General features: G+C 44.9%; 2 protein-coding genes across 3 annotated transcripts in view; both read left to right on the top strand.

Moving 5' to 3' along the window:
- Nucleotides 1–1,870: 1,870 nt before the first annotated feature.
- Nucleotides 1,871–15,608, top strand: part of Hsd17b3 (hydroxysteroid 17-beta dehydrogenase 3) — a 37,793-nt gene continuing 24,055 nt past the window's right edge. Inside the window, exons 1-2 of one of the 2 annotated variants that reach the window (XM_048447609.3) lie at nucleotides 1,871–5,454; nucleotides 7,240–7,286. In XM_048447609.3, the coding sequence (XP_048303566.1) occupies nucleotides 5,313–5,454; nucleotides 7,240–7,286 (189 nt within the window). In that variant the 5' untranslated portion in view covers nucleotides 1,871–5,312. The remainder of the gene's footprint in view (nucleotides 5,455–7,239; nucleotides 7,287–15,608) is intronic. The other variant, XM_048447608.3, reaches the window with a different exon arrangement.
- On the top strand, nucleotides 8,321–9,735 carry LOC148119936 (ribulose-phosphate 3-epimerase-like). Its single transcript, XM_087896658.1, is given in 2 exon segments — nucleotides 8,321–8,902; nucleotides 8,905–9,735. Coding segments are annotated over 2 exon segments (591 nt in total). The 5' UTR covers nucleotides 8,321–8,409; the 3' UTR covers nucleotides 9,003–9,735.

Below are 15,608 nucleotides of genomic sequence, written 5' to 3'. Positions count from 1 at the left end.
GCAGGGAAGACTAGAGCCCAGACAATGGTGGATGGAGGGTGAGCAGGGTCCTGCTTGACCAGGATGCCTAACTGACGTGTAACTCTTGCTCACTAAGCCTGCTGGGGACTGAGGTCAGTCACGGACCGTCAATCAAATCAAAGGTACTGACTCCACACTGAGGAGACAATGGGTGATTTCATTTGATGTTTCTCTAGAGTTTGTTTTATGCCTTTCTCCCTTTGACTGATTTTAATTTCTCTCTCTCTCTCTCTCTCTCTTTTTTTTAACCTGTGATGAAATGTAACCACAAGTATGACAGCTTCCTGTCCTCCTATCAAATAATAAAATTGTTTGGGGACATTCCTTAAATTTACGGCTCATAGGAATGGGAACAGCCTTGTGGTGCTTTGAATGGGAAAAGGATCCTCGAGGCTCCTGCGCTGACCACATGATTCCCAGTGGTGACACTGTGCTAGAGCAGGCACATCACTGCGAGTGGGAGGGCTTTGGAGTTTCCTAGCCCGGCCCCACTTGCTGTTCTCTCTCACCAATCCTCATCCTGTGTGTGGATAAATCTCATCTCTGCTGCCTGACTGCCAGGTGGGCCTCACACTCTGCTGTGTTGCCTTTTCTTACCATGGTGGTCTGCATTCCCTCCGGAACTGTGAGCCAGAACAAACCCTCTCTTCTCAGGGTTTCCTTTCGTCATGGGATCTTATCACAGCATCAGAGAGTAACTAATATAGGCCTCACGTGGGCTGTGTGCTTCAAACATTTCAGATGTCCAAAGGGAGCATGATGAGTCCTGTCTGAGTTAGGGTTTCTGCGGCTGCCATGAAACACCATGAGCAAAGACACTCGGAGAAGAAATGGTTTAGTTGGCTTGTACTTTCTTATCCCTGATCATCAATTGAAGGAAGTCAGGACAAGAACGCAAACAGGGCGGGAACCTGGAGGTAGGATCTGACCCAGAGGCCCTGGAGGGGTGCTGCTTACTGCATGCTCCCCAAGGCTTGCTCAAGCGCTTTCTTATAGAAACCAAGGCCACCAGCTCAGGGCTGGCCTCACCTACAACTGGGTTTCTCCCCCATCAATCGCAGATTAAGAAAATGCCTTCCAGGCTCGCCTACAGCCTGGTCCTACGGAGTCATTTTCTCAGTTGGGGTTCCCTCCTCTCAGAAGACTTTAGCTTGTGTCAAGCTGACATAAAACTAGCCAGAACAAGTCCCAAAGAGATTGTCAAAGGAACGGACACTGCTTGAAACAATTTGAGAGAAACTCACACTTAGGTGCATTCTTGAAAGCAATTCTTCTTTTTCTTTAGAACAAATTAAGCCTTAGGCCTTTAGCTTTGCAGGGACAACCAGAGAAAATACAGCTAAGAAGAGGCCTCTTAGCTCCTGCATAAAGTGGTCTCAGTGATTGCCTCTGTCAGAAATTAAATGATCCAAACTGATAAGCATAGTATAAATAAAAAATAGGACAGTCAGATCTGAGTGACCTGTGCTTTCACCCAGGGCCACGGAGTCATCTGGGTCAGGGCTCCTGCCGAGGGCCACGTCTGAGTTGATGTCCTGTTTTCAGCCACCTCAGACCATGTTGGTGTCTGAGGACCATGCCACTGTTGGGGCCATGCTGATCTGGGTGTCTGGAGCTGCCACCTGGAGCCTTGGAATCATCTAGGCATGGGCTGATGCCAAGGGTCATGTTTGTGTCCATAGTCCTGCTGCAACTGGGGTCTGTGATGATGTCCATGGCCCATGTTAGCACAAGGAGTCATTGGAAACATGCTGTGCTGAGCTAGCCCTGACCTTCACTCCTTCACTGGCTTTGAGATAGTTGGCCCTGCCCCTCACTGGATACTGCAACAACAGAGTTGTCCTCACCCCTCAGTATAGGCATGGACCTCACCTAGGCAGCACATTAGAGCTGACCTTGTAGTTGGGATGCAGGTGGCTGACCCTACAGGGCTGAGAGCAGGAGAGCTGGCCCTGCCCACCCTCATATGCCTCCTACAGCAATTGGGAGGGAGGGCCCTGCCTCTCTCCTGTGCAAATCAGTAGACCTGGGCCTGATGATGTGAGTATGGGGGACCCGGATCTACGGACCCGAGAGCAGGAGAACTAGCCTTGCTTATTGCTGCAGGCTGCACTGGGTGATCTAGCCAAGGCTGGAGAGCTCACCCAGGTAGTGATGACAAGGAAAAGCTGTTGGGCTGCCCAACTCAGCTACCACCGAGGCCCAGAACCAGGGCTATGAGTTGGTCCACCCCAACATCCTCTAAATCTATGAATCGTGAAGCACGTGGACCTATGGAGCATGTGAGGGGAAAAAAGCTACAGATACAAAACAGCAGGATCTCCCTGACCCAGGACCACAGCAGGATGTCCAAGAGAAGCTCCAGCGAGAGCCCCGCATCGGTGGTGCAGCAGAAATGAGAGCCCTCCAGCCAGATCCACGACCCGAGGCAATGAACACTTGCAAGTAGAGGTGAACGGACTACAGGGTAAACTGTGTGATTCGATGGGTCACACTACACTTCCCATGACAGGATTCATTTCTTGTTTGTTTGGTTTGGTTTTTGATTTTTCTTCTAAGTCTGGTTCTGATCGAGAGGTTGTAAGGGCAGAGGGTGGGGAGATAAAGTAGAATCGAAATGCATGATATGAAATCCACAAAGAATCAAAAAAGTTTAAAAAAAGATAAATAAAGAAGAAATAGGAAAGTCACCTGGAAACTAGAGATGGAGGGATCATTTAATACCGTAAGACACAGCGAAAAGCAGGAGCCATGTTGGTGTGTGTGCCTGTAATTCCAGCTGTTCCAGAGGTTAAAAGAACAATACAGAATATCAGAGAAACAATTCTTTGAAAAGATAAAATTGGAAAACTCTTAGGCAAGTTAAACAAAAGAGAGAAGTCCTCAACTTTTTAAATTAGACATAAAAGAAGAATATTAATAGATACCACTGAAATCCAGAGGATTATTGAAAATGTATATCCTGATAAATTATAAAACCTAGGAAAAAAATGAATAAATTTTTGACACCTGTGAACCAAGAGAATATAAGCAACCTAAAAATGATGGTGAGCCTTGAAACTGGAGGAGCAACAGTCTCCCAACAAAGACAAAGTACCTGGCAGATTAATTGCTGAATTGTACCAGATCTCCGACGAAGAGCTAAGACCTTCTCATGCTATCCCACAAAACTGGAAGGGAAGGAAGGGAGCTACAGCCACTCTGATGTCAGAACTGGGTGATGATATCACACGCAGAGAGAGCTACAGACAATTTCTTTGATAAACACAGGTGCAAAAGTCCTCAGTAAAATACCACAACTCAAGTTAAATAACAGAAGAGAAAGCTAAAGCCCCAGGAGTAAGGTGGTTTCGCTCCAGGGATGCTGGAATACAAATGGGTTAATGTAGTACAGCCTAAAAAGCAGAATAAAGACAAGTTACACAGTCATCTCAAGGGATATAAAAAAGGTTTTGACAAAATTCAGCATCCTTCATGATTGAAAACCCTGAAGTAATTAGCAGCAGTAGGATCAAATCTCCCCATGATAACACCTGTCTGTGAAAAGCCAGCAGTGACTTTTATACCAAATGGGTAACGTGGACTGGTTTCTCCTGAACCTGCGACAAGAAAGGATGTCTGCTCTGCTCTGCTCACTAATTTGGTGATCTCAGTAAGATCCTGAGCTATGTTCTTGTAGCTTCCTTCCTTTCTTCCTTTTTCCTTCTCTCCCTCCCTTTCTTCCTTCTTCCCTCTTTTTATTCCTTCCTTTCATTATCTTTTATCTTTTTCTTTCTGGACAGTTTTAAGTATCCCAGACTTGTCTTGAATTCACAATGTAGCCAGTGACAACCTTGAGCTTCTGATGACAATTGGGGTAGTCACCTATCTATGAGTAGAGCAGAATATTGTTAGGCATCATTGTGTTGGCATTTTTTCCCTCCAATTGTGTTTGGTTCTATTCTAGGTCTCTGGGCCGTTCAGTCTCTAGATCCTAGCACTCCAGGCCATGGCGGGGTGGGCTCACTCTAGTGGTCTCAGGCTGGACCAGTCATTTCCCACAATCTCTGAGCCACCCTTATCCTGGTCCCCTCTCCCCTATACATCCTATAGGCAGGACAGACTGTGGGTTAAAGGTTGTATGGCTCAGTCGATGTTCCAATCCCTCCACTGGAAGTCTTGCCTGGTCACAGCAAATGGTCAGTTCAGGCTACGTATCCACTATTGCTAGAAGTCTTTGCTGGGGTCATTCTTATAGATTACTAGGAGTTTTCCTTGTGCCTGGTTTCTGCCTTCTCTTTCCAGTCATCTCTTTCAGTACTCTCCCCCTCCACCTTCCAACCTGACCCCTCATGTTCCTACCCCCACCTGCCCCCAGTACGCCCATGAGATCTATTTCCCCTTCCCAGGGAGAATCATGTGTCTCCCCCAGTTGGACCCTCCTTGTTACCCAGCCTCTCTGGGTCTATGGATTGTAACATGGCCATTCTTCATTCTTCACTTTATAGTTAATATCAGCTTATAAGTGAGTACACACCATGTTTGTCTTTCTGGGTCTGGGTTACCTCATCCATAATGATTTTTTTCTAGTTCCTTCCATTCATTTGCCTTCAGATTTCTTGATGTCATTATTTTTAACAGCGGAGGAATACTGCATTGTGTAAATGCACCACATTTTCTTTATCCATTCTTCAGTTGAGGGACATCTAGGTTGTTTCCAGGTTCTGGCTATCATGAACGAAACCGCTATGAACATAGCTGAGTAAGTGTCCTTGTGATATGATTGAGCATCCTTTGGGTGTATGACCAAGAGTGGTATAGCTGGGTCTTGAGGTAGATTGATTCCCAATTTTCTGAGAAACTGCCATATTTATCTCCAAAGTGTGGGCCCCATTTCTTAAAAGATCCATCACGTCCCACATCACTAACACCGTGGGGATCAGGCGTTTAATACAGAGACCCTTGGAGACCAAGTCATAAGACCGAGGCTTTTTGGAGACTCCAGACCCTAGTGTTCCTGTCATATTACCTCTCTCTGGGCTTTGCTTTTCTGCAAGTCTACACTCTGTTTCAATCAGTAACTCCACTGTCACAAAAGCCCAAGCATGCTGGAAAGATATTATGAAGAATACTTGATTCAAAAGCTTGTGAATCACAAGGTTACATAGAGAAGTTACTCTAATCTGAGGAACACACCCAGTGCCTCCCAGAAGGAGATCTGGCAAGTCCCCAGGCTGCCTGTCCTGGGAGGCACACAGGGGGCAAGGGCCAGGTCCTAGCGGCATCTCCAGCAAGACAGCCACGGAAAGACCATGGAGCAAGCCTTCGTTTTTGTGGGGCTGCTTGTGTGCCTGCTCTGCCTGCTGAAGTGTGTGAGGCTTTCCCAGTACCTCTTGCTGAGCTTCTGGAAGGTTTTACCAAGGTCTTTCCTGCGATCGATGGGACAATGGGCAGGTAAGAAGACCCCTAAGTATACTGATTTGATTGCTCCTATTTCTTATGTCTCAGACTTCCTCTGAGACAAGTGCAATGGCGTGGCTAGATAGCCTGAGTGGAATTAGAACTATCTGAACATCAAGGCCTGAATCAGAAGATGGTGGAGGGAGACTGCCCCTCAGTTCTCACCCCTGTGTCTGTTACTTTGCTAGATTTTCTTCTTATTGGAGTTTTTCTGGTAACACAAATAATAAATAAGGCAGAAATACCTGCCTCTTCATCTACAGATTTCTAAACCCTGGATTGGTGTGCATCCATTTTGCTAAAGGGTATTTCAAAAAATTTGAAGTCCTAATGTTACTTTTTAAAAAATGCATTCCATGCCCTTATTCACTAAACTTGTCAACTTTGCAAACTTTGTCATAGATGTTTTTTAAATGACTATATGGGAAATTGTTGGGATGAACCCCTGAGTTTCTAATTGACGCTTCTTATACTTACACTGTGTGTGCACACCTATATGGTATGTGCACACCTATATGGTATGTGCACACCTATGTGGTATGTGCACACCTATATGGTATGTGCACACCTATGCGGTATGTGCACACCTATATGGTATGTACACACCTGTATGGTATGTGCACACCTATATGGTATGTGCACACCTATATGGTATGTGCACACCTATATGGTATGTGCACAGCTATATGGTATGTGCACATGTGTTTGCTGCTTCTAGCACTTACTAAGCTGCCTGGGCTTGTGTGGTCTAGATCCGAATATCCTACCATGCACAATCAAATACCCATGTTCCTGGAGCTACCAGACATCTCAACAAGCGCTGCCCACGTAGACCCTCTAAGAACCCTGCCCCAAAAGCAGTTAAAATGGAGCCAGAGACTCTGTGGCTTCAAAGTGAAAAATATAATCTTAGCTTGTTTGGGAGTCAAGAATGAATAATGTTATCATGAACAAATATGTAATGTCTTCAGGCACAGACAAACCAGCAGGGGGAAATATTTCAAGAAGGGGACGAAAAACCCAGTTATAAGGCTGGAAAACACACAGAGAGAATATCATGAGATCCATGCTCAACAAACTTAATGGATTTTTTTGTTGTTGTTGGCATTTTTAAAAGTGTGCCCTTCAATTGCTGGTGCCAAGGTCAGTCACAGGTATGTGTAGTGAATTGTGGCATTCTGTCTCCAATTTTAGGAAGGAAGAATGTAAAGGCATTTGAGATTGTCGGGTACTAGCAGATAGTGGTATCGAGGATTAGCTGTCTAAAGTCCTTGAGTTTCTGCGCCCCTCATTCCTGTGTCCTTTTCGCTAGGTTCCATATCTTCCACAGGCATTGAGGGATGCTGTCCTGCGGGGTGAAGGAAGGGAGGGTCCAGACTTTACTTCTCAGACAGAACACTGAGGTGTTCTTAGGGTAACCACTGGGCAGGGTGAAGCAATAACGGTTCACTTGCTTGCCCTGGAGGTGCTAAGGCTTGCGCTACCCCAAACCTTAAGAAACCTGGATAAAATACTTGTTGGTTTAAGCTTTGCTGCATTTCAGAGTGTGTTTTCTAGATATACAGATCCCTCTGAAAATGACACGCACAACCCCTTGCACCCAAAACAGACAGAAAAACCCTTTACTTCAGGTGTTCTGTAAGGGAGAACCAAAGCTGGAGAGGAAAAACGTGGCTTTGTAGTATTGAGAGTTCTAGACTGAGTTGTACAAGAGACTGTAGCTGTGTGAGAGAGAGCTGCACCGTTCTGTTGCTTCAAGTCTGTCACTGTTTCTTGCAGTGATCACCGGAGCAGGAGATGGCATTGGGAAAGCCTATGCATTTGAGGTGAGTTGGCGCTTTTTTTTTTTTTGTGGTTTGGATTTTGGAGATCAGGTCTTACTATGTCTCACTGGCTGAATCTCCTGCCTTGGTTTTCTAAATAACTGGGACTCAGGCGAGTTCCACCAGCCTAGCTTTGAAGCTTTCTCCCTTGTTGTCATGGAATACCCACCCCACCCATCACTTTCCCGAGTATAAAAGTCATAGACACTCATTTAAGAAGTATACTGTCTTTAATGTCAGAGCCCACTTAAAAAAAAATCTCATCCTTTAGAAGCTTAAAATAGTTTTATGTGCATTTGTGTGTGCAGAGGAGGAGCTGGTGTTACAGGTGATTGTGAGCCACCAGTGTGGTGTTGGGAACCAAACTTTGGTCTTCTGAAAGGGCAGCAAGTACTGAGCCATCTCTCCAGTCTCTTCTTTAAAACAAGCAGGCCAGTGGCTGTACCTCCATTTAGACTTTAGGGATTTATGGTTCATTCAGTGTTTTAGGGTTGCAATTGTGCCATGGTGTTTAGATATTTAAATGTACCTTTAAAAATGTAAACTCAGCCTGGTATACGTCTTTAATCCTACACTTGGGAGGCAGAAGAGGTGGCTAGCCTGGGCTACAGAGCAAGTTCCAGGATAGCCAGGGCTACATAGTGAGACCTTGTCTCTAAATAAATAAATAAATAAATAAATCCCTCTTACTTATCCTATACAAAGAGGTACCATGCTGATTCAAAGATTATTTATTGTGTGGGCTAGATGCATCATGTATAGCTTCTGTTTCAAATCACTGGGGAGGCAGAGACAGGGAATTCCCCTGGACAAGTTGACTAACTAGACCAGACAATCATTGGGGGTTGGGTTCAGCAAGAGATGTTGCCCCAATAAATAAAGTGAATGATTGAGGAAGACACCCCATGTAAATTTAAGCCCTCCATATACACGCTAGCCTGACACACATGTAAGCCCATGCATATTTAAACACCCACACATATCACACATGAACAAAAGAACAGTATTCAAGTCTTTATAAGGAATATTATAGGCTCTAGGGAACCGGCACCATGGCATCGGCTGCAAGATCGGCCTGTCCATCCTCAACAGCGACCTGGCCAACCTGGGGGCCGAGTGCCTGCGCATGCTGGACTCGGGGACCAACTACCTGCACCTGGATGTAATGGACGGGCATTTTGTTCCCAACATCACTTTTGGTCACCCTGTGGTTGAAAGTCTTCGAAAGCAGCTAGGCCAGGACCCTTTCTTTGATATGCACATGATGGCGTCTAGGCCGGAACAGTGGGTAAAGCCAATGGCCGTGGCAGGTGCCAATCAATATACCTTTCATCTTGAGGCAATTGAAAACCCAGGGGCTTTGATTAAAGACATCCGGGAGAATGGGATGAAGGTTGGCCTTACCATTAAACCAGGAACGACAGTTGAATATTTGGCCCCATGGGCTAATCAAATAGATATGGCCTTGGTAATGACGGTAGAACCTGGGTTTGGAAGCCAAAAGTTCATGGAAGATATGATGCCCAAGGTTCACTGGTTGAGGACCCAGTTCCCAACTCTGGATATAGAGGTCGATGGTGGAGTAGGTCCTGACACTGTTCAGAAGTGTGCGGAGGCAGGAGCAGTGCCATCATGAGGAGTGACGACCCCAGATCTGTAATCAACTTACTAAGAAATGTCTGTTCAGAAGCTGCCCAGAAACGTTCTCTTGATCGATGAAGTCACAGGAACCTGGCTTCTGCTCATGAAATCTTTTTTACTGGAAAAGAGAAATATTAACTACCAAATCACATTGATTCGAATCAAAGCAGTGCTGCATTCCAGTGACTAAAATCAATTGTGCAGGTTGTTCAAGAGGTTAGAAATAACTACCTTCTTAGTGATGCCACTTAGAGGTTAGCATGATGAAATATCCACGTTTATATTGGGAGATGACTTTTGTAAAGAGTGAAAATACAGTTTTATGATCACAGACAGAAGTGTGTCTTAGTGCCTAAAGAGGAAAATTAGCTACTATGAAAACCATTTTTCTGTATTTTTAAAAATAACAGAAAAAATTTTTTCTGTTATTTCCCCAGTTTATTCCTAAAGCAAATGACATCCATATTTTATGTTTCATGTCATTTGTGGTTTGTTTATATGCCTGAGAATATGAATGGAATGAGACAAAAATCAGAAGCTTTGGTGGGGTGGTATGTCATGGTCTGGCATCTGAAACATTTTTACTTTTTAATCTTACACCTGGTTTATTAAAAACTATAAAAATATAAAAAAAAGAATATTATAAACCTCCAATGAGTGGAATGAGTCCTCCTGAACAAGGGAGATAGAAAGATACTCAGAACTTTGCAGTTTCCCCTAAATTTCTTTCAAATTCCAGGTTATATATATAATTTTAAAAATGTGATATTTAGTTATTAGCATTTTCTTACATAAAAAAGATTTCCTTAAATTTTATTTACTTATTTTTTCATGTGTGTGTGTGTGTGTGTTTGCGTGTGCACGCCATGACATGCATGTAGAAGTCAGAGTCCATTTTCTCCTCTATCAGATGGGTCCTTCAGATTGAACTCAGTTCCTCAAGCTTGCTGACAAGTCTTTACTCACTGAACTATCTGCCCAGCCCTCCACAATATTATCTGTAAGTGGCAGTGTAATACTCTCTCAAATGAAGGCCTGCCTGTAGCTCAGCCATTTTTTTTCTCACTAAAAAGGTTTAGGTTAACCTCCTAATTTTTCTTCATTCTCTATAAACTTGGAAACACTTCTCAGTGACTGTGGAGACTGTGGGCACAGTAAAGTAAAGGCTCCCATGGTCTCAGTGAGTATAGAGATTTACATTAAACTCTGAAGTCCTAGCTGGTCCCAGCAGTCACACAAATGTTGCCATAGGCTGTGTAGCCCAGATAACGCATTTCTCGCAGCTCTAGAGGCTCGAAGGGCGCATGCTGAGTGCCCAATCCTCGTGCTGGCATACAAACAGAGACCTTCTCACTGGGTCCCCAGAAACAAGCTCTCTGGGTATCTCAGGGCACTAACCCCACGACAAGGGCTCCACCCTCAGGAACTAGTTTACAGCATGTTGTACATTTACATGCTGTAAATGACACGTTTGGTTGTTTTCATAGTAAGTGTTAGGATTTTTGTTTGTTTCCTTCCTTTTTTATTTTATTTTTTTCACACAGGGTTTCTCTGTGTGGCCTTGACTGTCCTAGAACTAGTTGTGAAGACCAGGCTGGCCTCAGACTCCCAGCGATCTACCTGCCTCTGCCTCCCAAATGCTGGGATTAAAGATGTGAGCCGTCACTGCCCAGCTACAGGGTTTTTTATTTTGTTTTGTTTTGAGACAGGGTCTCACTAGATAGTCCTGACTGTCCTAGAACCTACTTTGTAGACCAGGCTGGCCCTGAACTCATGGTTCAAGCCTCTGTGCCTAGCGGAAAATGTGTGCCTCTGGTTGTCTGCTCCAGGTCTGTTTGATCAGAGATAAAGAGTTCTTTGGTCTTACCCTAGTTCATATATAAGGATGTCCTCACAAGCATTGGCTGGCCCTTGATAGACGATGAGTGGTCACATCTGTGTGTGGAGAATAGGAAGAGGGCTCAGCAATTGCTTTTGAAAGCAGTATGTCTTTTGCTATCAAAAACTGGGGAAGACAGGGCTGGCAAGATGGCTCAGTGGCCAAGCCTGGAAACCTGAGTTCAATCCTACTATGATGGAAGGAAAGAACTAACTCCAGCAGGTTCTTCTCTGATCTCCACACACGCTCTCTTTCTCTTTCTCTTTCTCTTTCTCTTTTTCTTTCTCTCTCTCTCTCTCTCTCACACACACACACACACACACACGCACATGCATACACATGCATGTGTGCACACGCATGCAGGTACCCTCTCCCGCTTCCCCGCACACCACACCATACCACAACACACACATATATCCCACACAGCTCTGCCCCCCCACTCCCAATATAATAAAAAATGTTAATCACTGCTACAGTTTGGAGCTTGACTTTCCCTTCAAGGCCCATTACAGCTTGTGGTGTTGCTGGGAGGCTGTGAACCTCTAGAAGGGAGCTAGGCTTCTGAGATGTGTTCATAATTCCTGGCTATCCTGAAGGGAGCAGCCTTCCCCTGCTGAGTTCATTCACTGCGGGTCCATAACAGAGAGGTCATGGCCACCAACAGGAACTTCAGTGACCTTGGGTCCAAATAAACCCCGCTGCCTTTTAAGTTGTTTGTCACCGTGATGGAAAACTGACTGAGGTCTGTGGCTGTCGCAGGGTTCTATTGCTGTGAAGAGACACCGTGACCACGACAGCTCTTACAAAGGAGAACATTTAAACGTGGCTGGCTTACAGTTTGGAGGTTCTGTCCATTATCAGCATGGTAGCACACAGGCAGACGTCGTGTCGGAGAAGGAGCTGAGAGTTCTACATCTGGATGCACAGGCAGCAGGAAGTGACTGCTACACTGGGCGTGGCTTGAGCATCTGAGACCTCAAAGCCCCTCCCCCACTTCCTCCAACAAAGCCACATCTCCTAATAGTGCCACTCCTATGGGCTTGTGGGGTCCATTTCACTCAAGCCACAACAGTGGCTTAAAACTCTGAGCTACTGGGATTCTTTCAGACTTCTTTTTTCCTTAACTCCACATGGACCTGACTTTGTTTTCTTGGTACTTAAAGGAGATCCCAAGTCAACCGCTGCCGGAGCCACTCATTTCTTTAAATAAAGGTTCACGAACTGGGGGCTGGGTGGGGTTCGCCACCTGACAGGATCTTTCGATTCTGAGCAAGGGATGCATCCTCCTGGGGCTTCCGAGTCACTGCCAGCACCAGAGTGTTCTCCTGTGAGCCTTGGGTCCTGACATTCTGTTCTGTCCTTGACTAATCTTTGATTTTTTTCTTCTGTACAAACTTTTTAATATTTCCTTGTGTTCTTTTAGAAAGTTAATAATTTTTTTTTTCCTGGGCTCATAACTTTTCTTCATGCAGGCTTTCTCCGTTCCAGAGTTTATTCTCTCCTGCTGACTGATGCTCCAGAGAAAGGGGTTCAGTCTGGGGTGGTCAGGACTCCGTGGCTGAGGACTGCCCAGATATGAGGGTATCCGGAGCTTGCCTCTGACCTTCACTGCCTGGATCTGTGTCAGCCAACTTGAGGTGGTAGCTTTCTCACCTGGGCAAGGATTAAACAGGATGAGGAAGGTAGAATGTGCATAGCTTAAATTGTGTGTCCTGGGCCTGGGATGATGTTCACTCACAGGTTCCCAGCGCCCATATGGTATCTCATAAACATCTGTAACTCTAGTTCCAGGTGGTCAGGTGCCCCTTCTGACTTCCAAGGCATTGCATACACATGGTGTTCCCTAGAGAAACAAAACCAATTATGGGGAAGGAAGGAGGGAGGCGAGGAAAAGAGTGGGTGAGAGAACAGGAACAGAACATGTGTATTTTGGGAGAGACTGAGATCTTTTTTCTTTTTTTAAAAATTGGTTCACTTTATTCTGGAAGTGATGTATTCAAGATCTGCAGGATTGCCAGGAAGTGGTGGTGAATACCTTTACTCCCAGCACTTGGGAGGTAGAGGCAGACAGATCTCTGAGTTCAAGGCCAGCCTGGTCTACAGAGTGGGTTCCAGAACAGCCAGGGCTACACGGAGAAACCTGGTTTAGATAAAAACAAAACAAAACAAAACAAAAAAACAAATGAAAGATCTGCAAGATAGAAAGGCTGACTGCAGATCCAGGGATGAGGCTCTCCCACACTGTGGAAGGCAAACACTCAAGTTAAAGTCTCTGACTACGTTATTCCTTACTAAAATACACATTTATGCTGAATGGTGGCACACACCTTTAATCCCAGCACTTAGGAGGCAGAGGCAGGCAGATCTCCATGAGTTCGAGGTCAACCTGTTCTACAGAGTGAGTTCTAGGACAGCCAGAGCTAAACAGGGAAGCCCTGTCTCAAAAAACCAAAGTAAAATTAAAAATACACATTTACATGCCAAGTGTGGCAGCACATGGCTGTAATTCTAGCACTTGGGAAGTAGAGGCAGAAGTTGCTTTCAGCTCCATAGCAATTTTGAGGTCATCCTGGGCGACTTGAGATCCTGTTTCAAAAGACCAACAAATACATCAAAAGACCATAGCAAAATAAACACAAACATACACACCGCTTCACAGAAACAGTAGTTAATGTTTGACCAGGTGTCTGGTTTGACCATGATCTACTTAGGCTGACAGATGGAACAAGTCATTCTGAGGAAGGAGTATCTGGGACTTACGGTTATTTCTTTCTCACCATGTCTTACATTCCTCTAGTCACTTCCTCTCTGCTTAGGGAACTTCTAGTTGTTTTTTCAGGACAGGTCTGTATATGAAGCCTTCTCTTGGCTTTTCTTCACTCGGTAACTTCTGGGTTTCCCTGTCATTCCTGAAGTATAGTTTTGCTGGGTGTAGAATTTGTAGCTGTTAGTCCCCTCCTTTCAGAACTTGAAAAAAAGATTGTAACACTTGCTTTTGGCCTTGATTTCTGAGGAGAAGCTGGCTAGATTTTGAATTGTTTTCCACTGTGTAAGGTGTTGTTTATCTCTGGCTTCTCCCAATATGTTTTCTTTGTCTTTAATTGACAGAATTTTAGTTCTGACATGTCTTGATACAACTTTCTTCGACGTTATCTTGCCTGAGGTCATCCCATGGTGCTGGCGCCTCCAAAATCCTGGGGTCTTCTGCTGCAGCTGGGCTTCACTTTCATCAAAACCTCTTATAAACTCTCTTCATGGTGCCAAGCTTCAGCTTCTTTGCATGACCCTTTAGTTCTGGGCCTTCAACAGCTACTGAGGCTACATCTCATCAACGATCTCTTCTGGTTTCCAAGTACTAAGCCTGGAACTTGTTTTGTAGACCAGGCTGGCCTAGAACTCACAGATATCCACCTGCCTCTGTCCTCTGAGTGCTGGGATTAAAGGTGCCTGGCTGTTGGTCTCTTTCTTTTTTATTTTTGTTTTTATTTTTTATTTTTAAAGTTTTTTAAAAAATTATCTTTTTAAAATTTAAAAACATTTTTTCATTTTACATACCAATCCCAGTTTCCCCTCCCTCCCTCTTCCTCCTACCCCCCCCCCACCTTCTATCTACTCCTCAGAGAGGGGAAGGCCTCCCATGGGGAGTTAACAAAGTCAGGAACATCAAGTTGAGGCAGGACCAAGGCCTTCCCCCTGTATCTAGGCTGAGCAAGGCATCCCTCCATAGAGAATGGGCTCCAAAAAGCCAGTTCATGCACTAGGGATAAATCCTGGTCCCACTGCCAGTGGCCCCACGAACTGCCCAAGCCTCACAACTGTCACCCACATTCAGAGGGCCTAGTTCAGTCCTCTGCAGGTTCTCTAGCTGTCTATCAGTCCATAGTCAATGAGCTCCCACTAGCTCATGCTGGTCTCTTCTTAATCATTGCTGATTTCTTAGCCCAGCACCAAATATCCCAGCAAGACAAAGTTTTGATTTAGTAATTCTGGTATCAGAGCTGATTCTTCAGCCCCAGCTAACCAGAACCACAGAATCTTAATTTAAAATAACAAATGGCCCTGGCAGAGTCTTTAAAGTTTCCTCTGAAACTTCACAAGCCAGGCCTCCATCCTCTGCACTGCTCTCAACATTCTTACCTTCCAAGCTCCCACAGAACGTCCCACAGAGCTTTTAACACTCCACGGTTCTTCTAACCCAAAGTTCCAAAGTCTTTCCACAATCCTCCCCAAAACATGGTCAGGCTTGTCTGTCACAGCAACACCCCACTCCTGGTACCAATTTGTCAAAGTTAGGGTTTCTATTGCTTCAATGAAAAGTCACAACCAGAAAGCAAGTTGGGGAAGGAAGGGTTTATTCAGCTTACACTTCCATAGTGTTGTTTATCACCAAAGGAAGTCAGGGCAGGAACTCAAACAGGGAAGGATCCTGGAGGTAGGAGCTGATGCAGAGGTCATGGAGAGATATGCTTACTGGCTGGCTTGCTTCCCCATGGCCTGCTCAGAGTAATTTTTTTTTTGAAAGAATTTTTTTTAAAAAAAAAATTATTTATTATGTATACAATATTCTGTCTTTGTGTATGTCTGCAGGCCAGAAGAGGGCACCAGACCTCATTACAGATGGTTGTGAGCCACTATGTGGTTGCCGGGAATTGAACTCAGGACCTTTGGAAGAGCAGGCAATGCTCTTAACCACTGAGACATCTCTCCAGCTCCCTCAGCATAATTTCTTATAGGACCCAGGACCATCTGCCCAGGGATGATACCACTCACCATGGGCTAGGCCCCTCATACTAATCACTAATTAA

The sequence above is a fragment of the Myodes glareolus genome, chromosome 14 (assembly GCF_982192425.1).
Source record: "Myodes glareolus chromosome 14, mMyoGla1.1, whole genome shotgun sequence".
In the NCBI taxonomy this organism is placed as follows: Eukaryota; Metazoa; Chordata; class Mammalia; order Rodentia; family Cricetidae; genus Myodes; species Myodes glareolus.
This window is presented reverse-complemented; position numbering and strand designations above follow the sequence as displayed.